Raw genomic sequence first — 27,784 nt, forward strand, 5'->3', positions numbered from 1 at the left:
GCGAATTAAACTACTTTGAACTTGCCTACAAACAGACACTTACAGGACTTCCTGGAGAGTTTAGAATGTCAAAATAAAAGTGTGAGGTTTTAAAAAGTGCACGATTTAAATATATTACTGTTGTATTTAACATTCTAAAAGTCAATAATAATAATAATAATAATAATAATAATAATAATATATTATTATTATTATTATTATTATTATTATTATTTGTTTACAAATTATAACAATATTTAAGTTGAATGGGTTCCAAAAAATAACTGTGTGAATGAAAAGTGAACTGATATCTTACAACTAAATAGAACAAAAAGTAGATCCGAATCCTTTAAAATCCAGACCCAAAATTTAAAAATAAATAGCAAAAAAAACAAAAACTACCTTCTTTTCTACTGAACACTTAGACTGGAATTACTGTTAATTTTGGTGCTACATTATCCAGTAGACTAGTTAAGAGTAAAGTTTTTTTTATTTTTTGAATAAGCTATACATTTATATTGAAATGATGTGTAGTTAGAGGTTTGTGTTTCTTTACATATTACAGAGTACCCCCAATTAGTTCCACACAATAATGTAAAGATATTCTAAACTGATTATGCCAAAAAAAAACAACAACACTGGAATCGGATCGGGATCATCCGATACTGAGATTTCAGATATCGGAATCGGGTCGGAAGAGAAAAAAATTGGTATCGGTGCATCCCTAGACTTTACAATGCATATAGCTGATCATACCAATTCTTAAATAATGCTTTTAAATTTGCTGACAAGTTAGAACTGTTTTGCTCTCCATAATTTGCAAATTTGTTATCTCGACAATTAAATTCAGAGTTGGTTCAAATATTTAAAAACATGACATAGCAATGTGTTGTATATCGTTGGAAAGTTCTCAATTAGTAAAATGCAATGAGCAAATCTGTTTCACTCAGAGGCCAAACTGCAGTTAGTATTGCTGTATGAAATGCCCACCGACACACACAAATATAATAAACAGGAGTGATTTTATGTCACAATTTTCCTTATTGCTTCCTGAAACATACACTGTATGGCCAAAAGTTTGTGGACACCCCCTTCTAATTAACGAATTTGGTTACTCCATTAAATCCAGTAAAGAAAAATCTTAATGTTTCTTTATGTAATGCTTGGGCTTTGTGTGCTTCCAAATTTGTGGCCACTGTATGGGGATAGCCCTTTTCTGTTCCAGCATGACAGTGCTCCTGTGAACAAAGTGAGGTCCATAAAGAAATGGTTTACTGTGTCTGGCGTGGGAGATATTGACTGGCCTGCACAAAGCCCAGACCTGAACCCCACTGATCACTTTTGGGGTGAACTGGAACAGCAACTGTAAGTCAGGCCCCATCGACAAACATCAGTTCCTGACCTCACTGATAGCCTTTTGTCTGAATGAGAGCAAATCCCTGCAGCCATGTTACAACATACAGTATAGTGGAAAGCCTTCCCAAAAGAGTTGAAGCTGTTATTACAGCAAAGGGGGAAATTGATGCCTAAGGTTTTGAAATCAAATGTTCGTCAAGCACATATGGTGTCCACAAACTTTTGGCCATATAGTGTACATATAACTTAGACAATGACATATCGTAACTTACAGCAGACTTTCCCGATTCAACTGAGCCCAAACACAACATATGAGTAAATCTTGAAAAATTCTTCAAGAGTGTATATGGAAAGACGATGCACAAAAGGCCGCTCAACACATATTGTGTGTTTGTGTGTGTGTGTGTGTGTGTGTGCGCATGTCTGAGGACTTTGTGTTTGCAAACACACATCCACATGTGTGCTCCTCTAAAGGATTGGGATGCTCCTGAACACTTAATATTTCTGTATTTTGTAGTCTAATCCATTCATTTGCAATGGCTGGTCATTTTTGACCAGCAGCACAACAGGTGTTAGAAAGTAATCTATAACCAATCAATTTTTACGATTACAATTTTTTTTTTTTTTTTTCAAGATACCATATGTGAACAAAGTCAATGAATTTTATTCCAATTGGATTAAGTAAAAAAAAACTTTGTTATAAAATTTTTTGTCTCGGTCAGATGACCGGAACACAATATAAGGGTTACAATTTCCATATTTTCTGATTGAAATCGTACAAATTACTTTTTTTGCGAAGTTGTACTAACAGACCTAAATAACTTAGCTCCACTTTGTGTGACATAACACGTTAATCGAACCACACACATTGTGTGCAAGCTCCGAAAGATAGGTGATGCTTGACATAATATTCTTAAATAAATGGACGAACAAAAACACATGTAACCAGTCCTGCTTTACCCCCTCTGAGCGGGATTCGATCCGGGGTCTCCGGCATGGGAGGTGGACGCGCTAACAAGGAGGCTAAAGGCTACAGCTTCTAGTGTCAGTCGCTAGTGTGCCTCTTGAGGCCAGGGGAGTGAGATTTACACACTGCACCTTCCAGCTGGCTACCGTTACACAAGCAAGGAATGGCAAACTTTTTAAAAAAGTTGCCAAAAAGCTAGAGAAGGAATGCATTGCTTTGAGTTAAAAATAGAATAGCCCATAATGGTACTAAATAGTGCCCGACTGATTTATCGGCCGATATTAGCCTTTCACCGATATAACGGTATCAGCGTTTATGTTTACCGATATGTGCAGATATGAAAACTTTTTTCAGAACATATAATGCAGAACACAATGCTTGAATTGGTGTCATAACGTAGTTTGTCCAGCAGAGCATGCTCCGAATCCATTGTTTACAGAGCTGAGCTGACGGTGGCTCTGCAGATAGGGCGGAGTTAAGCGGTGTCTTCTCGGTAAGTTGCTAACTAGTTTGAAATACATACTGAAAAGTTAATAAACAACGATTCCATCGTTTTCCCTTTTCAATATAACTAATATAACGTTAACCCTGTCCCTGACAACCATGTCACTCATGTTTATCACATCTGTTTGCTGTTAGCCAACTATAGTTTGTCTGTGCAGTCAGTAACATAGCAGATTAAAAGGTAAGCATGAGAGCATCTTTTTGCAGCTCAGCAGACAACAGTGCGGTGGTGGATTGTGCCTGTTGAGTGTTGATTTCACGCTACGTTGTTACCTAGTTGGTGAGACACAATGCTGGTCCATATTTTGCTCTCTGTGACAATGAGCTTATAGCTAACTAGCTAATCACGTAGCTACTTTCATTGCTTGTCAGCTGATTGGAAGATAATGTGTAAACATGTATTCACCAAACTGTTTTGTTCAGGATTCACAGTTTGGTACCCCCTTCAACTGAACTATTCCAGTTGTTGCATTTACAAAATGTAATATTTAAAAGTTTCCCCTGAACTTGTAAAGCAGAATACGGTGTAACACCGCTGCCGCTGTTATCTCTTGATTCGACAGGTGTAAATGCTTCTTGTTTTACAACCTGCCCCTAATTGACTGGCAGTAATAAAATAGTCAGCATTTGACTGATACTAAACATATAGTACTGATGTTTATTTAGCTATTTATTTTATTTGTATTTATTCTTTATTTTAATGGTCAGCATTTGACATATTTAACAGTACTGATTTTTATTTAGCTATTTATTTTATTTTTTATTTATTCTTTATTTTAATGGCCAGCCATTGACTGATACTAATCATACAGTACTGATTTTTATTTAGCTATTTATTTTATTTTTATTTATTCTTTATTTTAATGGTCAGCCATTGACATACTAAACACACAGTATTGATTTTTATTTAGCTATTTTTTATTTTATTTATTCTTTATTTTAATGGTCAGCAATTGACTGATACTATACAGTATTGATGTTTATTAAGCTATTTATTGTATTTTTATTTATTCTTTATTTTCTCAGTGTTCATTTCTAGAATTTGTTGAAAATGAATAATAATAATGTCAAATATTCTTTGATAAAAATATTTGTTTAAGAAAGCAGCCTTCTGAGTACCTTTGCATAGTCATATCGGTGCAAAATTGGCGCACAATCCACATAGAAAAGGTCTGTTTTCATTCCAGCTCAGAAATTAACTATATCGGTGTAAGGGGGTTTAGAGGAAAGGAGGCGGCGAGAACCGGCTTGACAACTTAAATAATAATTTATTAACCAAAAACCCAACCAAAAACACAACTGAAAACACAGCACAGCTGTCTGTAATTCTCTCTCTCTCGAACTGTCGTCCCCGGCCGCCTTTATCCCTCGCGCTCCCCATCAGGCTGATTGGGGACCGGGTGTGTCTCATTCCAGCCCGGCCCCGCCCTCCTCAGCTCTACACTCCTCCCGGCGTTGCCTCAGGCCGGGGAGCCCCCGGCATGACGTACATCCCCCCCCATCCTTCCTCTCCGGGAGGGGGGCGTGCCTTATGCCCCGACTGCCGGCGGGTCCTCCCCGCCTTCCTCGACCTGGGAGGAGAAAAAACAACACAAAATGGCGAGGGAAAGGCCAACACGGAGCGGCGGAGAGAGAGAGAGGAGAGAGAGAAAAAGAAACTCACCGGTTCTCTGATGCGCCGTCGCGTGGTCCTCGATCACTACTCCACCCTCTCAGGCGGACTGCAGCCGCTCCTCCCCGGGCGGACCGGAGTCAGACCTCCGACCCCCAGCGGACAGAACGCCCCTCCGCGTTCCCGGCGTCCCGTGGAGACTCTCCTCCGCCCCTGGCAGCGGCCCTACCACTCCAGGCGGTCGGGGAGCCACTTCCCTCCTCCCCCCGCGGACGGCGGTCTTTTCTCGACCCCTCCGCGTTCCCGGGGGACGGCAGGGCACTCCTCCGCCCCCGGCAGCGGCTCCCTCGCTCCAGGCGGTCGTGGAGTCCCGTCCCCACTCGCCTCGCGGACGGCGGCCGTTCCCCGCGTCCGGGTAGTCGGGCTACTCCGTCCCCCGTTGGACGGCAGCGGCGCTCCCCTGGGTGGACGGCAGTGTCGAGGACTCTGCGACGGGAATCCCTCCTCCTTCCCGGGTCTCGGCACCAGTGTAAGGGGGTTTAGAGGAAAGGAGGAGGCGAGAACCGGCTTGACAACTTAAATAATAATTTATTAACCAAAAATCCAACCAAAAACACACAACTAAAAACACAGCACAGCTGTCTGTAATTCTCTCTCTCTCGAACTGTCGTCCCCGGCCGCCTTTATCCCTCGCGCTCCCCATCAGGCTGATTGGGGACCGGGTGTGTCTCATTCCAGCCCGGCCCCGCCCTCCTCAGCTCTACAATCGGCCACCATATCGGTAACTGGTGAATTTTCCCCCTCTAAAATCGGTATCGGTCTCAAAAATCCCATAGCGGACTGGCTCTAGTACTGAACAATTAGGACTGATCATTAAAATTCAGTGTGCCGTGTTACTGGAGTCTTGTGTGCATGTGATGCAGCTGGCTAGAACCTTGCTGATCCAGTTGACTGAACGGATGAATAAGAAGAATCCAAATTAGCCCTGAAGGGTTGCTTTATTTGGAAATAGATTATTTGCTGCTCACTGAACGATCATTGCAGAGAGAGGGGAAGAAGTGCTGTGTATGTACCTGAAATTAGATTGTAGCCATTAGAATGTTGTCAGTCTACATGTGGTGGCGCTAATAACAAAAAAAACATGCTTCAACATGAGTGTCAGATAGGGCTGCAACTAACGATTATTTTGATAATCGATTAATCTATCGATTATTAGAATGATTATTCGGCGATTATTGCAACAATTAATCATTAGCTCTTAACCGATTATTCAGCTTGTGCCCCGACTTAAAAGGTTGTAGTAAATGTGCTTGCTTACAATAAAGAGGACAAAAACATCTTTTAAAAATTCCTTTAAATGACATTCACTGAATTAAAGGGGAAAAAATACTTTTTATTAAGTTTATTCAGTAAAGAAATTCACTGCAAAAAATCCTATTGTTATCAAGTGTTTTTGTCTTAAAATAAGATACATTTACTTGAGAAGCAACATATAAGATATTTAGACTTGCTTTAAGAGAATGTATCTTAAATATAAGTGTATTTTTTCACTTGGTTATACTTCTGCGAGTGCAGTAAAGACAAAATATACTTATATTCAAGATCTATTCTCTAAAAGCAAGTCTAAATATCTTATATGCTGCTTCTCATGTGAATGCATCTTTTTTAAAGGATTTTTAGATATTTTAAAATATTAGTCTTTTTAATATTATATTCAACATTCTCGGACAACAATTTTTTTTTCTTCAGTATAGCTGCTAAAGAAAATGTACAGTGTTTTAAAGGGATTTTTAGATACTTGTATAGCTAAAACAAAAACAAATCAAAAACGTATTTTGTTGCAGTGTATAATGGGGGAAGACTACCTCTCTCACCTTTCTGTTCACTTCAATCCATCTTTAACTCACAAAAAAAAAAAAACCTCTCTCGTATTAAAGCTGCGTATTGCCAATTTCCTTCACGATAAGAAATACACAGTGACATATATATTATGATTCAATAAGTTTTGGAGTTTGTAGTTATTTATATGATCTGCTTCCATATTATTTGAACTTTAATAAAGCTATAATGCATTAAATATAACCGCATTTAAGATGTAACGCCGGGGTGTTTCCTTTAAAGACACTCGACACACAAGTTTTGCTTCAGCTCCACTTATTCTACAACAAGAGTGCTTCTGTATTGACTCATTTTGTATTTTTGCATTACAGTTTCCTAATACTTTGCTATCTACATCACCTGAAGCTGTTTGGAAAGTTTAGAGTGCGTCTGAACTGTGAGCTGTGTTTTCTTCCTCTCTTCAGTCAGTCGTGAGCTGAAGTGCTGCTCTCGCACGTCATCATTAGAGTTTAATGTGATCTCATGTTACATTAAATGAGATCAAATGGCTATTCGGCAATGAATTTTTGTTGACAATTTTTTTTAGCCCTAGTGTCAGATTCAAAATAAAACCATACTGAACAGTCAAGCTTAAACTCTGAAGAAGGGAAATTATGGGTGATAATGACAGTGCCGATTGAAGTGGCATTTGGTGCAGTAGGATTATGGGAGATGTTGCGTAACCATTGGTGATGCAGATGGATGGGAACACACACACAGCCACCACACCTCATGCTGTCTCTGACATTACAGGGCCAGCAGGAGGGACCTGATCATGGCTCATCAGCTAATGCTTTTCTTTCCACAGATAATGTCAGGCCTCAAATATTACATCCATCATGTATGAGTCATTCTCACACAGCCAGAAGAACTGGGCTCTGCATTTGTGAGTTTGTGAGAATGACAAGATGTCAAACCTAAAATGTGTGTGGTATAGAAATACACATCGTTGTTAATGGTAAAGCAATTAGACACTGGTTCTTTCCAGTTCTTTCAAGCCGTGTGTGTGTTTATCACCAGAATGAGAGGCAGAAAAATGTAAGAGAGATGTAGCATGAAGGAGGTAAAGTGAAATCGCACAAAAGCCAGCCACTCCTAGAAGAAAGAGTTGGGAGTGAGCATGACAGAGTGCTGTGATTGAAAGAGGGAGGGAGGGAGGGAGAGAGAGAGAGAGAGAGAGAGAGAGAGAGAGAGGGGGGTAAGTGAGTTCATTCTTGCTGTTGGCATGCAGCCAAGAGCTTGCCTGTGGGTGTCTGTATCAGTGCCAGGGCATGTGTTTCCCCTTCTGTCTGAAGCCCCCCCCCCCCCCCCTCTCTCTCTCTCTCTGACACACTCTTACATGGAGACATCTCCTCTTTTCTCTCTCATTCCAATTGCTTCCCAAGTCTTTGCAACTAATATTTGTCTCTTCCTCTGTTCCTTTTTTTTTTATACACTCTTCTGCTGTCTCTGTCTCCTGTTTCACACTCAATACAGCAGTTGTAGTTTTTCATATAACTAGATGATGCCAAAGAAGGGTGGTACGTTAGTTTCAACGGTCGGTTTGTACTGTGCCACTAGATTATTCAAACAGGATGTGTGGATACGAACCAAACAATGTCTGTGTTGGTAAATGAGTCCTATCTCTTCCAATCCTTGGGAGCCCCTTGTCTAAAGCCTTTTAAAGGGCCCATAATTACACACATAATGAAAAGATGATCAGCTCATTATGTGGTTTTATCGAAAGTTCAGTCTGATGAATGTTTCAGTATGATGTTTAGCAAGGCTTAGTCAGCACATCCTCTCAGAGTTCACTGTATGTGCCTTGTCTTGATTAACCTTTTTTGGTAGTGGCATTGGGTCAGTGATTTGGTGTTTCTCAATTCTAGGAACACTGAGAATGGACTTGCATTCTCGTAGAGACCTGTCTTGCCAGGCTACCTTTAAAGAACGAACTCAGAAGGACAGGAGGGCGTAAAACGCATCTTTGCAAGAATTGAGGTGTTCTGCGATCTTCCTGTTGTGCAGTTAACCGTCGCAGTACATTTGAAGCCAGTGAGAGATTTACTGGCATCACACACCAGTTACATTATTATTATCATCACATCAGTGAGGTTTTGCTGGAGTATTGACGTTAAAAGTATAAAGTCTGTTAACAATCGTTTCCTTCATGTGTTTATTACTTTATTAAAATGAAACCAACAAAACGACAAATGATGACAGTGTATAATGACTCTCAGGAGCCGTCAGACTTTGGCGAGCTTACAGCGGGAAACTCATGAATTAAAATCCAACAATAAATGTCCTTTGTGTGCCACTGTAGTACTGGGTTCTTGCCCACAAGTCACCATTCGATGCATCCTCGATAATCTGCCTGATCAAGAACACATGTGGGTATTTTTATGCATTCTCAGTACTTGCGTTTTTGAGTATTGGAATTGAACTTCGGCAGTGGATGATGAAGTTGAACGAGTCTATGAGAACGTAAGAACACAAAAGAACGAAACATTGATAAACAGCCAATAACAGACCGGGTTCTCTGCAAGCCCCTCATGGCCTGTTCACACCAATTACATTTTTACAGTGCAGTTGTTTGTTTTGAACAAGCTTTTTAACGGGAACCATGGATTCAACATTCTGAAGGTTTTTTTACGGAGATTGGTCAGATTTGTTTTCTTCGTACTGCAATAATGACTGACCAATGAATTCAGAGCTTTTTGTCATTTGAGTCGCTGCAGCTGCTCAATTGAGCATGTTGGTAGCGCTAATCAACTGGCAAACACTGCTATTGGATGTGCAGCTGATGCACACCCTCGAAAATTATATAAATAGTTGCAGTTTATGAACTGCAAACTTTAACCCGGTCTGTTTTAAAAGTCTTCTTAAAATTTTTTTTTTTTTTTTTTTTTTTTTTGTCTCAATATACATCATTTAATATGTATGTCACTGTGTCTTTTATATTCTCATGGCATTAAAATTAACAGCAAGGTTCGGCAATTGGTTTGCACTAAGCTCGTAGTAAAATATCCCATAAAAAGACTCTTTATATGCAATATTTTACTGTAGACATACAAATTGCAGAACCACACTGCTATTTTTATTGCAAGAGCAATATAACAAAGTATTGCAATAATTTAAATAAAGACCATGAGCCAGTATATTATTTTTAATATTATGCATCCATTTTTTTTTTTATAGTGTAGCCTACTGTGATTGCCTTTTAGGCTTTCATAATGAACATATTACTGTAAACATTTGTCCTGTTTGTGGCTGGACACATACAAATTATTGTCAGTGGTGATCAACATTGTGCCCACACATGCGGTACATAAATGTTAGGTTAAAAAAACTTGGAATATTCTTTTAAGAAGTTGCCTCTTTACAGGAGTACGGGAAGACTTGTATACGTTTTCTATGCGAGATGTGTGACTGATTTGTCAATGCATGTGTGTTCATGTGTATGTGTGAGTCTACACTGGGCCTGTCAAAAGCCTTCAGAATGACAAAGACTTTTTGTTTCTTCTCAGAGCTCCAAACATTCCAGCATGATTGAATCTCCTCCCCCACCACACACACACACAGCACAGTAAAACACAGCCGAGTGATCTACTCTTTCTGTGTAAATCACTCTGTGACAGACAGGAAGGAAGGAGGAAGATAGCATGCCTCTCTTTTTGTAGTAAAATGGTTGTGGTGAATGCACTTTAGGTTCCTCGTTTTTATGTTTTTAATGCTGCTTGTAATATTTGTAATGTATCTGAGAACACTTGATGAACTTGTTTTAAATGTATGCATACAGAATGGACACACCTAATCAACTACTGTGACAGACTCTTCTCTCATCATGATGAGGTGGCCTATGTTTGTGTATGAGAGAGAGAGGCCGTGGGGGGACTTGAGAAAGGCAGTGGTTTTTAAGTCCGCATTGAGCAGTAGGGTCAGTCTCGTGACACACATAAACCACACGGGGAAAGCACCATTCAGAGAAGCGTTTGTTTATATTTTTGTTTGTTAGTGTGATTGTGGTTACAGATAAACTAAAAGTAGCAGCATTCAGTGTAAAAGCATGTTCTTTTAATTAAGATTTAGCCTAGTCAAAGCAAACTAATAGAATTACCTTTATAATGTTTGGTATTCAATAACGTTTTATAATCCGATTCCATTGGAAGCACATTGGTTAATGATTAGCCAGCTCTAAGGTTGCAGATACAGTGAGATGTTTGGGTGACCAGACCTATTTTATTACCACCGGTTTACTTTTATCACCACGTTGCTTAAGAAATTTTACTTCAGAGGGGCTGTCCCTGTAATTGGTATTTATATTCTAAATAGTGATGATCTTTACATGTTAGAAGAGGTCCAGATTAGGGCTGCAACTAATGATTATTTTGATAATCGATTAATCGAACGATTATTAGAACAATTATTGCAACGATAAATCGTTAGCTCTCAACCGATTATTCAGCTTGTGCCCCGACTTAAAAGGTTGTATTAAACATGCTTACTAAAAATAAAGAGGAAAGAAATCTTCTTTTAAAAATACCTCTAAATGACATTCACTGAATTAAAGGGGAAAAAATACTTTTTAAGTTTATTCAGTAAAGAAATTCACTGCAAAAAATCCTATTGTTATCAAGTGTTTTTATCTTGTTTTCCATTTAAAATTGTCCAAAAATCCTTAAAACAAGATTCATTTACTCAAGAAGCAACATATAAGATATTTAGACTTGCTTTAAGAGAATGTATCTTAAATATAAGTGTATTTTTTTCACTTGGTTATACTTCTGCGAGTGCAGTAAAGACAAAATATACTTATATTCAAGATCTATTCTCTACAAGCAAGTCTAAATATCTTATATGCTGCTTCTCATGTGAATGCATCTTTTTTAAAGGATTTTTAGATATTTTAAAATATTAGTCTTTTTAATATTATATTCAACATTCTCGGACAACAATTTTTTCTTCAGCAGTATAGCTGCTAAAGAAAATGTTCATTGTTTTGAAGGAGTTTTAGATATTTATATTGGAAAACATGTTGAAACAAAAACAAAGCAAAAACATATTTTGTTGCAGTGTATAATGGGGTGAAGACTACCTCTCTCACCTTTCTGTTCACTTCAATCCATCTTTAACTCACAAAAAAAGAGAGAAAAACTCTCTCATATTAATAAAGCTGCTTATTGGCAATTTTCTTCACTATAAGAAATGCACAGTGACACATATATTATGATTCAATAAGCTGCGAGCCATCACATTATAATCGTGCTGTAAGTATGTGCTTGAGGGATGAGCGTCCCCGCGACAGTGTGCCTCAGTCGGGTGCAGTTTCAATCTCTCCCCCTTAGATCGGGACATTCATGCAACTCATAGAAAAGGCACTGACCGCACAGAGAAATGCCAGTTTCGGAGTTTGTAGTTATTTACATGATCTGCTTCCGTATTATTTGAACATTAATAAAGCTGTAATGCATTAAATATAACTGCATTTTAGATGTAACGGCAGGGTGTTTCCTTTAAAGAGCTCCGGCCCTGCTTTTTTCACAACGAGATTGCTTCTGTATTTACTTGTTTTGTATTTTTGAATTATAATTCCCTCATACTTTGCGATCTACACCTGAAGTTGTTTGAAAATTTACAGTGCATCTGGACTATGAGCTGTGTAATTCTTTCTCTCCTCAGTCAGGCGTGAACTGCAGTGCTGCTCTCGCACGTCATCTTTAGAGTTTATTGTGATCTCGTTACGTTAAATGACATCAAATGACTATTCGACAATGTAAATTTTTGTCGACAGTCTTTTATTGTCGAAGTTGTCGATAACGTCAATTAAACGTTTCAACCCTAGGTCCCATTCAGTTGGTATTCTTGCACTTCTCGTGACTGTGATATATTACACTTTCTCGCACTTGGAACATCCACATGCTCTGCGTGTAAGACAAGCTCGAGGAAGTGTAATTGAGCTTCAGATCATGATTGAGCCAAGGACACTTCTGAGAATTTACAGTGAAAAAGGAGTTGCATTTTGGTCTGTTCTCACCCAAAACCAATTGTATAGCCTTAGAAGAAAGTCAAACGAGTTTGAGATGGCTTAAGGGTAAGTAAATGATGAGAAAATTATTATTTTTGCTTGAACTTTCCTTTAAGCTCCTTACTGTGCTGCAATAGCACCATCATGCCACAAGTAACTATGCAAGCTCGATTTTGTGCATTGTTGTGTTCCAAAATCTTCTGGCCGAAAATTTGTAACATAACGCAGGAACGTTGGTGCAAGGGGCGCTAGAGCAGAAACGACTGTCGTTGTGGAGCAACATTTTTAAGAGTAAGTTAAAATCAATATATATAGAGAAGCCTGGCAAAATAACTACTCCATTTTTCAAACTTTTGGAGGTAACTTTTATCACCCCCTTGAATTCTTGGGTACATTACTGCCACAGTAACACAAGAACACACGTTAAGTATGTTCAGCCGGACTGTGCCTTGTCAATGTGTTGGCCAAGCATTTACTTACTTGCCTAAAGTATGTACAGTTCAAGTCAGAAGTTTACATATACTTAGGTTGAAGTCATTAAAACTCATTTTTTAACCACTCCACAGATTTAATATTAGCAAACTATAGTTTTAGCAAGTATTTTAGGACATCTGCTTTGTGCATGACACAAGTAATTTTTCCAACAATTGTTTACAGACAGATAGTTTCACTTTTAATTGACTATATCACAATTCCAGTGGGTCAGAAGTTACACTAAGTTAACTGTGCCTTTAAGCAGCTTGGAAAATTCAAGAAAATGATGTCAAGCCTTTAGACAACTAGCCAGTTAGCTCCTGATAGGAGGTACAGGTGCATCTCAATAAATTAGAATGTCGTGGAAAAGTTCATTTATTTCAGTAATTCAACTCAAATTGTGAAACTCGTGTATTAAATAAATTCAGTGCACACAGACTGAAGTAGTTTAAGTCTTTGGTTCTTTTAATTGTGATGATTTTGGCTCACATTTAACAAAAACCCACCAATTCACTATCTCAAAAAATTTGAATACATCATAAGACCAATAAAAAAAAAACATTTTTAGTGAATTGTTGGCCTTCAGGAAAGTATGTTCATTTACTGTATATGTACTCAGTACTTGGTAGGGGCTCCTTTTGCTTTAATTACTGCCTCAATTCGGCGTGGCGTGGAGGTGATCAGTTTGTGGCACTGCTGAGGTGGTATGGAAGCCCAGGTTTCTTTGAGAGTGGCCTTCAGCTCATCTGCATTTTTTGGTCTCTTGTTTCTCATTTTCCTCTTGACAATACCCCATAGATTCTCTATGGGGTTCAGGTCTGGTGAGTTTGCTGGCCAGTCAAGCACACCAACACCATGGTCATTTAACCAACTTTTGGTGCTTTGGCAGTGTGGGCAAGTGCCAAATCCTGCTGGAAAATGAAATCAGCATCTTTAAAAAGCTGGTCAGCAGAAGGAAGCATGAAGTGCTCCAAAATTTCTTGGTAAACGGGTGCAGTGACTTTAGTTTTCAAAAAACACAATGGACCAACACCAGCAGATGACATTGCACCCCAAATCATCACAGACTGTGGAAACTTAACACTGGACTTCAAGCAACTTGGGCTATGAACTTCTCCACCCTTCCTCCAGACTCTAGGACCTTGGTTTCCAAATGAAATACAAAACTTGCTCTCATCTGAAAAGAGGACTTTGGACCACTGGGCAACAGTCCAGTTCTTCTTCTCCTTAGCCCAGGTAAGATGCCTCTGACGTTGTCTGTGGTTCAGGAGTGGCTTAACAAGAGGAATACAACAACTGTAGCCAAATTCCTTGACACGTCAGTGTGTGGTGGCTCTTGATGCCTTGACCCCAGCCTCAGTCCATTCCTTGTGAAGTTCACCCAAATTCTTGAATCGATTTTGCTTGACAGTCATAAGGCTGCGGTTCTCTCGGTTGGTTGTGCATCTTTTTCTTCCACACTTTTTCCTTCCACTCAACTTTCTGTTAACATGCTTGGATACAGCACTCTGTGAACAGCCAGCTTCTTTGGCAATGAATGTTTGTGGCTTACCCTCCTTGTGAAGGGTGTCAATGATTGTCTTCTGGACAACTGTCAGATCAGCAGTCTTCCCCATGAATGTGTAGCCTAGTGAACCAAACTGAAAGACCTTTTTGAAGGCTCAGGAAACCTTTGCAGGTGTTTTGAGCTGATTAGCTGATTGGCATGTCACCATATTCTAATTTTTGAGATAGTGAATTGGTGGGTTTTTGTTAAATGTGAGCCAGAATCATCACAATTAAAAGAACCAAAGACTTAAACTACTTCAGTCTATGTGCATTGAATTTATTTAATACACGAGTTTCACAATTTGAGTTGAATTACTGAAATAAATGAACTTTTCCACGACATTCTAATTTATTGAGATGCACCTGTATACTGAATTGGAGGTGTACCTGTGGATGTATTTTAAGGCCTACCTTCAAACTTCATGCCTCTTTGCTTGACATCATGGGAAACTCAAAAGAAATCAGACAAAAAAATTTGTGGACCTTCACAAGGAGCAATTTCGAAATGCCTGAAGGTACCACATTCATCTGTATAAACAATAGTATGCAAGTATAAACGCCATGGGACCACGCAGCCATCATACTGCTCAGGAAGGAGATGCATTCTGTCTCCTAGAGATGAACTAATTTGGTGCTAAAAGTGCAAATCAATCCCAGAACAACAGCAAAGGACCTTGTGAAGATGCTGGAGTAAACAGGTGGACAAGTATCTATATCCACAGTAAAACGAGTCCTATATCGACATAACCTGAAAGGCTGCTCAGCAAGGAAGAAGCCACTGCTCCAAAACCGCCATAAAAATCCAGACTACAGTTTACAAGTGCACATAGGGACAAAGATCTTACTTTTTGTGGAAATGTCCTCTGGTCTGATGAAACAAAAATTGAACTGTTTGGCCATAATGACCCATCGTTATGTTTGGAGATAAAGAGTGAGGCTTGCAAGCAGAAGAACACCATTCCAACCATGAAACATGGGGGTGGCAGCATCATGTTGTGGGGGTGCTTTGCTGCAGGAGGGACTGGTGCACTTCACAAAATAGATGGCATTATGAGGAAGGAAATAAATTCTGAAATAAATAATTCTCTCTGCTATTATTCTGACATTTCCAACTGACCCAAGACAGGTAATGTTTTCTACGATTAAATGTCAGAAATGGTGAAAAACTGAGTTTAAATATATTTGGCTAAAGTGTATGTAAACTTCTGACTTCAACTGTATCTGGCTTATATCTGAACAAAACAAATCACACTACTTTGCTTCAATTCTCAAAGTAACCCTACTGGAAACATCTGTTTTTGCTAAGGCTGTCAAATTTAAATTCGAAATTCAAATATTTGAAAAATGTAACTGTGTATTTTAATTTTGGATGTGTGCCAAGCACTGACTTAGACTTCAGAAAGATCACGTTCTTTCTTGTGCCAAAAAAGTGAGTCGCAGTGGAATGAATATTACAGAACACAGGTTTCTCAAGACACGTTTGACAAGGCAAATAAAAAATGTTGTGCTCCTGCGCGAGACGCTAAAAGAAAAATAGCCAGACGTGTCCCAGTAGTCAAAGATGTCCATCTAGCACATGGTTACATTTGAAAATCCATTGATATACAGTGGGGATGGTGGAAAACACTTTTTGATATGAATGGCCACTTCGGTTAAGGTCTTTGGCCAGTATACACAATGTGTTTTAAAATGTTGTCAAGTTGAAAGGTGTTCAGTTTTTAAAAGCGCATTTCGGGATCCCTGCTCAGATAGATGCTGTTACCGCTGCGAGGTACAGTATGAGCCGCAAATGCAGTATTAATATTGTACATATGGCACCGGTATACCATGCACGAGTGGTCGACCAATATATTGCACAGGCCGATAAATCTGCTGATATTCTGACTTTTTTTTATTATCGCATCGGCTGATACATTTTCCTGATTGGCCTATTTGTTTCTTGAGGGAGCCGAAAATTGCCTGTTTGCATGTGAAGTGACTGAGACATGTCACGATTCGTTTTGTTGTTATATGCCATCATGTTTATCGGTGTGCAACGCAGTCTCATTTAAATGGTCCGCATATCAGAGCAGCGGCAGACGTGTTTGAGCTCATAAAGTTAAAGTGCTCGCCTGTTTCATTCTCCCTCTCTCTCCTCAACAGTTCCTTGTAACTTTTAACTGTCGTGTCTAATGATAAAAAGGCAAATATCAATAAAACATCTATTATATACAGTTTGCAAATATGCAGATATCTCGTTTAAACGGATGTAATTCACGAACCTCACGAAAATCCAGTATTTTCTAACCGTCAAGTGCTTATTTAATATCTTCTTCTGAAGCCTGAATTCTATTAGCCAGAATCAAAACTTCAGGAATCGTTACGGTCATTCCGTGACAATCCAAGTAGGCGATCCAGGCCATTTAAACTGTCAGGAGATTGCTGCTTGTGCTGGATCCGCACGAGCGTATGAGTGCAACTTCAAAGTAAAAGCGCTTCACGTATGCTATAAGTAAATGTCTTATTCACTATGTACGATATTTACAATTGGTTTGATTCTGTCTTTTTTTTTTTTTTTTTTTTTTTTAGAAAATGTGATTGCTAATGTGGACATGCCATCCATGGTTGCTGGACTACTGTGTGTACAGTTATTTCCTTCTTTCTATTATATTAACAATTTCATGTGCAAATAAATTAATAAAATTTGATGATTAAACAGAAATCAGAAGAAACTGCCATTTAAAATAGTATTATTTTTTTGATTATTTTTTACAAAGTTTTGTGTGAAATTGAGTAAAAATAGTGCTAAATAAGAGTTTAAGATTTTTTTTAATTTTTTTTAGCAATTTTATGTTTATGTTATTTACTATATTCAATTGTGTGATATATCATCATTGAATTGGCCTATCGGCCACCCTGCTCTCTGGATATCGGCATCTGCCATTAAAAAAACCCCATATTGGTCGACCACTATGTGCAGCACTAAGTAATCTATCGATAATTGTCTATTGTTCTTTTTTTCCTTTAACTTTTTTACTTAAGATTTGAGAATATGAACTGTACAGTGGTGGTTTGTGTGATTGTGTTTATGTATGTGTGCTTATGCGCGTCTCATTCAAAGACGCTTGTTACAGTGCTCTTATGCGTCAGTTCCACTTAATAGCTTATGAACACAACAAGTTGGGAATAGGTAACATCATACAGATCGAATAGTCATAACATTAGAAAATTCTTGTAAAATACAACAAGCCATCTCGAGTCACTCTGAAAATTGTGTTAAGATCAAGATCAATGAACCGTGTTTGGTTGTTTTGGACTTATTTTAATTGCGGGACTTCTTGTTGCTACGAGTATGGAGTAGTCACATGCCTCCCGCACTCCCACAATTTTTGGGCCAAGTTTGTATTTTTAACCCAATAATACACTTGCACGCTAGTTTGTTGAATGGCTATTTATTTTATAGCTAGTCTTAAATGAGAATATGACTTCTAAATCTTAACATTCCAAGAACGACGACTTGCACGCTAGTGATAGCAAAGCAGGTGCTCTGACAGTATTGCTTGAAGAGCACAGAGAAGCCCTATCATACTATTGAAGCAAGATTGGATACGTTACACACAACGGTGATGGACCATGAACAACGGCTCCTTTCAATCGAGTCAAATACAGAAACAGCTAGCCATAATTTAGAAGCCCTAGAAATGAACAATGCTAGGCTAAAGGCCAAAGTCTGAGGTCTTCGGCAAGAGGCTGCTGGCTTCACCACCCGAACTGGACCGAGTGCACCGAGCCCTCACAGCAAAGCCGAAGTCGTGTGAGAAGCCCAGATCTGTAGTGGTCCGTTTTCATAAGTTCCAGGTTAAAGAATTGGTGACCTGTGAGTCCTGCAAACTAAGAGGGAAGCTCCAATACCAAGGCAATCCCATTTACATCCACAAAGACTAAATGCGTGCCGAATACCAAGAAGTAATGAAAGAGCTCTACCAGTTTGGTTTGCGACGACACATTATTTGGCTAAATGAAAATAGTGGATGTTACTGGTATGTTATAACTCGAGCCAGTGATCTGCGTTATATGCATTATGTTTCTGTTCGTGAATAAATGTTTAGATTAAACTTTTTCTTTTATTTATGATGTTTACTGGGTTTTTGCTTTAATCAGCAGACATTTTACTTTGTTCCTCGTTTTATAGTTGGACTGGACCGCACTTATTTTAATAGCAATGCTGTGCTGCAAGTATCGATGTGCAATTCCCCACATTCTGTTTGTTTCATTAAGTAATAAGCACAAATGATCGCCCCCAAGTAACATACATATATGTTTTTGTCGCGTTTTCACTTAATGCCTCATGAAACATAAACAGAATATGGGAAATGGCATTTTGTTAACAGCGCATGATTCTGAATTAAAACCAGCCCCAAAACAACGTAACACAGTGCAGAGATGTTGAAATAATCCACACAGAGCGACATCAGCTTGGCTTTCACCTGATCTCACTCACACAGGCACGCTGTGTGTGTGCACGTGCACTGTCGATTGGGGCTGCCCGAGTATCTGCTTGAATGAAAGACTTCGCAGGCAGTAAGAGATTCTCTGCCACAAGCAAATAAATCGTAACAAATTATTGCAGAAAATATATGCGATAATTCCATTATCGGCACAATGATTATATTAAGATTTTCCTGGTTATCGGCCAATACTATATCGGTTGCCGATATATCGTGCATCCCTAGTTATGTTGTATAGCTGGGTTGGCTGGAACAACAAGAAGTTCGGTCTTTGCTAGATTGAGTTGGAGCTAGTGTTTTTGCATCCAGCACGAGATATCTACCAAGCAGGCTGAGATCCGTGCAGCTACCATAGGATGGTCAGCCTGGAATGAGAGGTAGAGTTGTGTGTCATCGGCATAGCAATGATGGGAAAAGCCATGTGCCTGATCCGAATGATGTCATGTATATGGAGAAGAGGAGGGGCCCAAGCACTGAACACTGAGGTACCCCGGTAGCTAGTCTGTGTAACTTGGACACTGCTCTCCTCCAAGGCACCTTGAATGACCTACCTGTGAGGTAAGACAGTGGAGTGCTGTTCATGTGATGCCCATTGTCGAGAGGCTCATTAATCGTGTTAAAAGCAGCAGAGGATTTAGATGCCGCTCTTGCCAGCCACAGAGCTTCGGTGACAGACTGAAAGGCAGTCTCAGTTGAGTGTCTGCTTTCAAAGCCAGGCTTGTTGCTGTCTAGCAGGTAGTTCTGTTGGAGAAAAGAGGAGATCTGGTCGAACCTCAAGTGTTTTTGCGATGGGGAGGAGAGAGACCGGTCTGTAATTTTCTAAGAGTGCAGAGATAATGTGGGGATTTCTTAAGCAGTGGAGTTATTGCAGCCTGCTTAAATGTAGTGGGAAAGATACTAGAGAGGAGAGAAGTATTAATAATGTGTGCGAGTGCAGGTAGGATAGAATAAGAAATGGCCTGGAGGAGCTTTTTAGAGCTTGGAAATTTGGTCACCATTCACTTGCATTTTATGAACAATCAAACATCATGACCCCGTTTCCACCTAGTATTATGATGCATCTTGTGTGAAACGATCACATGTGGTCAGGTGAAACGCATCACCTGGTCACTTAAAAGGTCAGGACACCCACCTAGTTGAGCCCAATTTTCACACCTCAGACTGAGAAATGACTTGAGAATTGGGCGGGAAAATATGTAAATATGTGGGCTGGCATTCTGCGTGGAAAGAGGGAAAACGGGAGGGGTTTAAGACCTACTTCCAAAAACACACACAACAGAGTTGGCTGCTGAACAAAGACATTATGAGTGGAGATGAAAACAAAAGGTTTTGGGCTGTATATTAATCATGGGACAAAAGTGTGAAGAGTTAAGGCGATAGAACAGTTTGCAAATCTGTAAAAAGATTTGAATATTTTGTTCAAACTTTTAAGAATGAAGGGAGAACAGCACTCAGAGCAGACACTACCATCAAAACCAGCACTGATTTAAGACTTAAAATTCATATTTATTCTTACAAGGAGTGTTTCAGTTTAATACAAGTTAAACTCTATTGACAGTATTTGTGGCATAATGTAGGATATCTGGTAGTATATATGTACACGGTCTGGGTTAAAGTGGCAGCAAACCTCCATCATTATGTAGGGAAATTTATAATGGAATTAGTCACGTTCAACAACCATTATAAGATAAATGACAAATAGTTTGATTATTTGTCTGAATAAAATTCTCCACCATTAAAATCGTAATACAATGTCTCGTTATATCCGCTCACAATTTCTATAGCTTCAATAAGGAAATTATGATGAATTCACTTTTTTGGAGTAATATTATTCTCAAAAAAATTTCACAAATATTTTAGGTAGAGCTTTAGGGCCCGATCTTTGAAAAATCAAGTGACAAGATTATCAAAATATATCACAGTCAAAATATTTTAGAATACAAACAAGACTTTATTGCTAATCTAAACATAAAAACTAATCTAACACATACAAACATGAAACAGGTTGTGAGTAAAGTGAACAGAGTAACTTGAATGGAAATGATCTATACAGAGAAAAACTTTATGGACAATGCCTTAAGAACCATTGATACTTCTACCACCTCTGGAGTTCACCCCAGGGCATGCTGAGTGACTCCAGCCAGGTCTCCTAAGCAACCAAATTGGCCCTAGGGAGGGTAGAGTCACATGGGGTAACCTCCTCGTGGTCGCTATAATGTGGTTCGTTCTCAGTGGGGCGCGTGATGAGTTGAGCGTGGATGGCGTGAAGCCTCCACACAAGCTATGTCTCTGTGGCAACGCGCTCAACAAGCCACATGATAAGATGCGCAGTTTGACGGTCTCAGACGCGGAGGCAACTGGGATTCGTCCTCCGCCACCCAAATTGAGACGAATCACAACGCGACCACAAGGACTTAAAAGCGCATTGGGAATTGGGCATTCCAAATTGGGTGAAAAAAGGGGAAAATCCCCCCCCCCCCCCAAAAAAAAAGAACCATTGATACTTAATTCGATCTAACTAGATTTGCAGTCGGGTAGCTCGAATAAAGAGACCACCAGTATTTTCAGCAAAGTCTGGAGATGTACTTGCGTTTTCTTACATTGCTTGGTTCTTTGGGTCTTTGTTGAAAGTCCTGTTGTTCCATTGATGTTTTGGACCTCTGTTAAGATCGTGAATGTCTGTTGCTGGGATGATGAGGCAGGGCTTTGAAGCGAGGCCTTCTGCATGGAGGACTCGCGAGTCCCCGGCTTCCTCTGAAATTAGCGTCCGAGCCTTCTTGGACTTCTACATGGTATGGAACTTGAGGGGTGCAAGCCACGAGGGCCGGAACGCGGAGGATGAGGAGCTGAAGAGGAAGTGTAGCGTGGAGCAAGAGAAGAACTGAACTCAAGGGGGTTGCCCAGGCTGGTCTTTTAACCCATTTGGTTTGTTCACACCCCAAAGAGGTTCTAAGCCAATCAGAGGCGGCTTTTCAGAGGGACATGGTCAACAGTGTCCTCCCCTAATATATGGCCTTTTTTTCAAGGTTTGTCAGTTTCCTGCTCAAAAACTGAACTGTGAGAACTGTGAAAACTGAGAGTTCTAGGCACTTTAGCAGATTATGTGTAGGATAAAATTACAGTAATTTAAGTTTTGCGATTTGCGAAAGTTCCTAAATTAAGATGAGATGTCCTGAGATACACTTGTTTACACTTGAAAAGTTCATTTTATATCAAAGGACAAATGGAGTGTGTCTTAACTTTTCCTGGGGTTTCCAGGGAGTGTGCTCTCTGGACAAGTCTCTTTTGTTCGTTTTATATGCCAGATGTGGTTCATCTCATTTAGCTGGGCCATGTCAGACTTTAGGGTGCTATTTTGTCAGTTTCTTAGTTTTATGGATTTGAGGAATTCCAGGGTTAAAAGGTTGGGTTTTCCTGGATTCAAGTAATTTTGCATAGCAATTGTTCGTTCTTCTGCACCTAATATACTACAATGTTGATTTGCCACAGAAAATTATTTTCACTCATCCCTCTTTTTCTAAAAAAAATAAATAACAAAATTGCATGCAGTAATATGGCACATAAACAGGTCCAATACACAAAACATATACACACAGATTTTTTTAAAAGTATAGACACAGTACTTAAGCATAATACGTTTCAACATTATTCCTGGTCTGTGTAAAGTTATCCAGTCATGATGACACAACACCGGTAAACAATAGGGATAAATCCTGGAAACTTGATGTAAAGTAGATCAAAGATAGGGTTGACATGACTCAGTTCTTGGTTTTCATCATTGTCTTCTGTTTTTTACAAGCCAATGTGTTGTCCTGTTTATGATCAGACGCACGGCGAGAAGACTCGATCAGCACCATCTAAACAGAGCAGCCTCCCCAAATACACCTGGAATATATTGCTGCCTCGCACGATAGCGGTCAACAAACAAACAAACAAACAAACAAACATGCTCGCTTCAGTGCAGTTATGGAGTGTCCTGTGTTCCATTCTGACTTGTGATTTCAGTCTTATGTCCATTATCCGACACACGGAGAATAAGCAATGGAATCAGCGCTCGTAGCTCTTCCCCATAAATGCCATGTTTGCAGACAGACTATCACAACTGCAGCCAAGAAATGCTTACGGTGGTCCGATTATGGACTGCGGTGTGTTTTGTGGAGTGATTTCAATCTTATGGTGTTTAGTGTAAAAGTCTGCTCTCATTTATGTTCCCTGAGTGCTGTTGAAGTCTCGCGCATGCAGAACAGTAGCGTCGATGTCATGAGTTTGAATTCTCCTCATGAGCGCTCCTCATGAATACTGTGGAGAAATGCTCAGAATATACTGATGCAAATGCGTGAGTTTACGCATATACCTCATTTTTGTGATGCTGCTTCAATGTTTCTTTTGAAACCAGAAGGATGAAATGGCTCAATAAAACAAAACAAAAAACAAAACAAAAAATAAATAACCACTTTACCCTTTACAGTAAACATGAGTGCTATCATTGTTTTCAGTGATGTGCGTACTGTACATATCTGTTCACATCACAAAAAATGCGTCTCCTGTCACCACTTGTGTTTGGATTTGTAGGGGAGGGTCTCTGTTTTATGGAGACATACATCAATCACTATGTCAGTATGTTACTGCATAATAATAAAGCACAACAAAGTCAGAAAAGTGCAAAACCAGTGCTCTGTTTCTCCCAGATGTGGTTGAAATGTAATCTAAGCACAAATGCAACAAGTCAAGCAGAATTATCCATTATTCTACTGTATTACCTGTATTTAAGGAGCTTCAGGTGTTCGTGCTTGTAATCTGTGTTGATATCAGACACACTAAAGTAGATCTGTGAAGCTCTCATATTTGTCTATGCATCCGCTTTTTTAAAATTTGCCAATCGGACGGTTATTTCCTTTTAAAACCGCTCGTAAACGGCCAAGCGGCAGGTTTTGGCAATGATTTCTCTCTCTCATTATCTCTTACTCTTTCTAGTTCTCATTGTCTCTGACTTTCTCTGAAAAGATCAAACTCTCAGTTGCCCTTCTTGCCGTTCCCTAGAGCTCTTCAGTGATTTATTTATTTTTTTATTTTTATTTTTTTTCATATCCCTATGGTTTTCCTAACTACAGCTGCCTGTAATAATAAAATGGCAATGTTTAACAAAAGAAATGGTTCTCAAAGAATGTTGTGGTTTTATGTTCCCTTTTGCAATTATTTACAGTTTTTTTTTTTCTCTCTCATTCCTTCCAGGTCGTTGACTACCAGGACTCAACACACCATGATGCTCAGCATCTGTGCCAGGACCACACCCACTTCTTGTGTGTAGAGGAAGTTGCATTGTCAGCATGTCCACACATCCTCAGCCAGTGCCTCAGGGTCGGAGGGCTGTGGACCCCCGTCACCTTTCCAGTCCTGCCACCCTTTCTCTGCAGCTGAGAACCCACACGGTACTGCTTCAATTTGGTCCATCAAAGCACTTTATTTATGGCAGTGTTTCTTACAGAATTCAGCTTTTATTATTTATATAGTTTATAATTTAATATATTTATATATTATATATTAGTAGCATTTTAATTTATTTAATTTAACATATAACAAAACATTTATTGCAAAAGTTTATCTGTAGCTAGCTATACATGTCACATTGAACAACACTGATTCAGTGAGTTCTTTCAGTCAAGGATTCATCAGACTGTGCACTTTGTGATAGGGCCCACTTTTCCCTCATTATTTTTTGGAACTCAGTCAACTTGAATATTATATACTGTATATATCATATTAATATAATACTGAATAATAATAACATCAATAATTATTAATAATACAAATAATTAATATTATTATTGTACAAGTAATATTTCTCTAATAACTTGACTTGTACACGGCATTGCTATGGGATCTGGTTAAATCTGGATAGACAGATGCTCTCATCTCCTCCTGTCCACAAAAACCTGGTGTCATAAGGTTGTTATAAATTTGCATAATAACTTGTAGTGGCCAATGAAAGTGAATTTTGAGCGCTGTAAATATAACACACTCGACGCACGTTACCGAATCGAACACAACACTGTTATTCTGTGCACAAGATGAAATTTGTGAAGCGAGCACAGAACCGTGTGCTCAAAACAGATTTGCGTACGAGCAGCGCGTGCTGACTGTTTGATTAAATGACAGCCATTTGCAGTTTAATTTTCACATCATATCTTGATTTAGATTTTATTTAGATCAGTCATCGCTACACAATGAGGCCCTCACATTCATTTCAGACTGCAAGCTCACAAATTGGGTATCATTCTTTTGCCATAGTGCTGGAGATTCAGTATAATTCAGCTCCAGAACTAAAAAGCTGTGCAGGATACACTGATTTATGGACTGTGTAACCTGTGAGCTAACAAACCAACCATCTACAAATGCTTTGTGTTATACTAGTACTACTATTATACACACCACATCCATACCAACATCTGTTAATTATGCACTTACTCGAGATATACATAAAGATGTGATCGTTGACGGTCAGGTCAGAATTTGACAACAAGGGATTATCTTGCTTTACTGGAGGTCATGACCCGTTAATCACATGAGATTTCACCCTCAACCATCTTCATCCACCAGAGATTACTGTCTGCAATTATTAACCACATTAAAGATGTAGAGCAGTGGTACTCAGGAGCCAAGTAGACAAATTTGTTAATGCTGAAATATTTTTTTAAAAACCTAGTTACATTTTTCTCACAAAATCTAGCCTAAACTAGTCACTACTTACAACTTAAAGAGTTCAAGGCCTAAGATTTAGAATAATTCTGATTGGATAGTCAGCACCTAGAGTAGGAGTATGCCAAAGTGATATGAATTGTTGAAACTTGTTAAAGAACTATTTTGTGTAAAAAGTGAGACTTTTGGAGTTGCCACTAAAGAACTGCAAGATATCCGTGAACTGTTGGTTGAGTACCAAGGTTTATGAGCATTAGTTGGTGGGATACATTTCTTGGTTTTCATATCATAAAGACCATTATTAAATTTGGAAAACATCTGTATTTATTCCAAGATAGTATCATTGGCTCCTGTTTCAGCTAGTCACATTCTTCAAACAGTATAAGTTTCTCCATGGATGTTACACTGTATTTTATATCTGTGATGTCATGTTAATTTCAGGATGTTGGTGGACTAGTGGACTACCACTCTCAGATCGGGACTCGGGACTACAGTTCCCATCTGTCTCATGGACACCTGACCCATCCTCACCGCCGCAGACCATCCCTTCTCTCTGAATTTCAGCCAGGCAACGAAAGGTACAGAACAAACATATTGTGGCTACCAGATTTGTCTTGCACTTCTTGCTTATCAAATCCTGTCCACACATATGTCCTTCAGACTAGTTGCCCATTCTGGCCACAGTGTATTGATGTGCTTTTCAAAACTGTGGCAGAAGGTTGTTACAACAAGGACCAACATTTTTTGGCACTACTCCTCTAATTTAAGATGCTGCTTTAGAAGAATTTATTAGGGTTGGATGTCCAGTCCTGTTTTATCACAGTTCTGTTTAACTTGTCAGTTTTACTTTGCTTGTATTAGCTTTAGGAGATGACTGCACCAGGCTACTGCTCTTATGTAATGCTTATGCAATGACATTTGCCACTCTAGAATGTCGCACTCAATATGAGAGGATGAAATCACTTCCAAAGTGGTACTCCAGTGGGAATACCTGAATGGTATCTCAGGGATGGAGAGTAGCTATCCATCAGGAGGGTAGCCATATTAGTTGTCTGGATATTTAGTTCTTAACCTTAAAGTAATCATGTAATGTTATTCCCAACCCATTTTAATTCCATAATCTGACCTGATTTCTCAGTGAAACAGGATATTCAGCATTCAAGAGGATTTTCGATGTTTTTTTTTTTTTTTTTTACAGAACATGCCTCGATGAATCATGCACAATAAGACCAGGAATGTGCATTAAAGTAACATTCAGCCTTTCAATTGCTCTAAACTGTCATCAAGACTATAATCGGACAAATCACACCAATCACCTGTGCATTTAAGTGTCCTGATTGGTTTACCTTTGCATTCCATGGTCCAATCAGCAACCCATCCACTGCACCACCCTCATTATAATTGTCAATACATAATTTACTTGTGCTTGATTACAAATATTTTACTTTTCATGTCATGTATGCTGTGATTCTTCTTGCCATAGAAGAAGCACGGTGTTTAATAAAAGCGGAGAGTGGGTGTGCTGTGATGTGTGTGCTGTACGGGTGCTGAGCTGTACAATCAGAGCATGGTACAGTAGAGTGGGCTATTCTCACAGGGGATGGACTAACGTCCCCTGAGATACAAACAAATCGCCTAGACTTATATTGAAGTAGGGACCCGGGCCAAACCTAGGGACTATAAAGTACGGAAATCTTCTTAACCTCAGTAGGTGGTTTGTGTGCCACACTGAGGGTGGTGCAACTTTTATAGTTAAGTGTACCTCGTTTTCATCAAATGTGGCTGGATCAATAGTAATTAGGGCTGTCAATGTAATGCGTTGATTCAGTGTGATTAATTATATAATAAAATAATGTGTTAAGAAAATTAACACAATCATGTCCCCAGACTGTAATAAGGAAGATTCCAGAACAATTCAAGCTTGAAGTACCACCTATATTCTCCAGGGGGCAGTAAGTGAAACTTCAGCTAGATAGGCAATGCGCAGTTTATATAGAGAACAAATCAACCCTTCAGCAGACAGCACAACACAAGGACACGTTCTTGCGTTCAAAACACAGTTTGGAGCGCAAATCCGAACTTAACGATCTCAAGACGTGTTTTTCGAAGTATTAAACTACATTTAACTTGACACAGCGACCAAAAAATTGTATATGTATGACGCGACGCAACCAAAGTGAAACGCTCCAAAACCTGATGCAGGTGTTCAGTGCTGTTAAAAAGTATTTGCCCCCCATCCTGATTTTTTCCCTTTTTTTATATCTCCTACTAAATTGTTA

General features: G+C 39.1%; 1 protein-coding gene across 7 annotated transcripts in view; it reads left to right on the forward strand.

Annotated features, from left to right (window-relative positions):
- Positions 1–27,784, forward strand: part of LOC127414757 (nuclear receptor corepressor 2-like) — a 184,320-nt gene that overhangs the window by 31,938 nt on the left and 124,598 nt on the right. For all 7 annotated transcript variants that reach the window (XM_051653006.1, XM_051653011.1, XM_051653012.1 and 4 more), the window contains exons 2-3: positions 24,042–24,238; positions 25,947–26,083. In XM_051653006.1, the coding sequence (XP_051508966.1) occupies positions 24,137–24,238; positions 25,947–26,083 (239 nt within the window). In that variant the 5' untranslated portion in view covers positions 24,042–24,136. The remainder of the gene's footprint in view (positions 1–24,041; positions 24,239–25,946; positions 26,084–27,784) is intronic.

This window comes from Myxocyprinus asiaticus, chromosome 24 (assembly GCF_019703515.2).
Source record: "Myxocyprinus asiaticus isolate MX2 ecotype Aquarium Trade chromosome 24, UBuf_Myxa_2, whole genome shotgun sequence".
NCBI lineage: Eukaryota > Metazoa > Chordata > Actinopteri > Cypriniformes > Catostomidae > Myxocyprinus > Myxocyprinus asiaticus.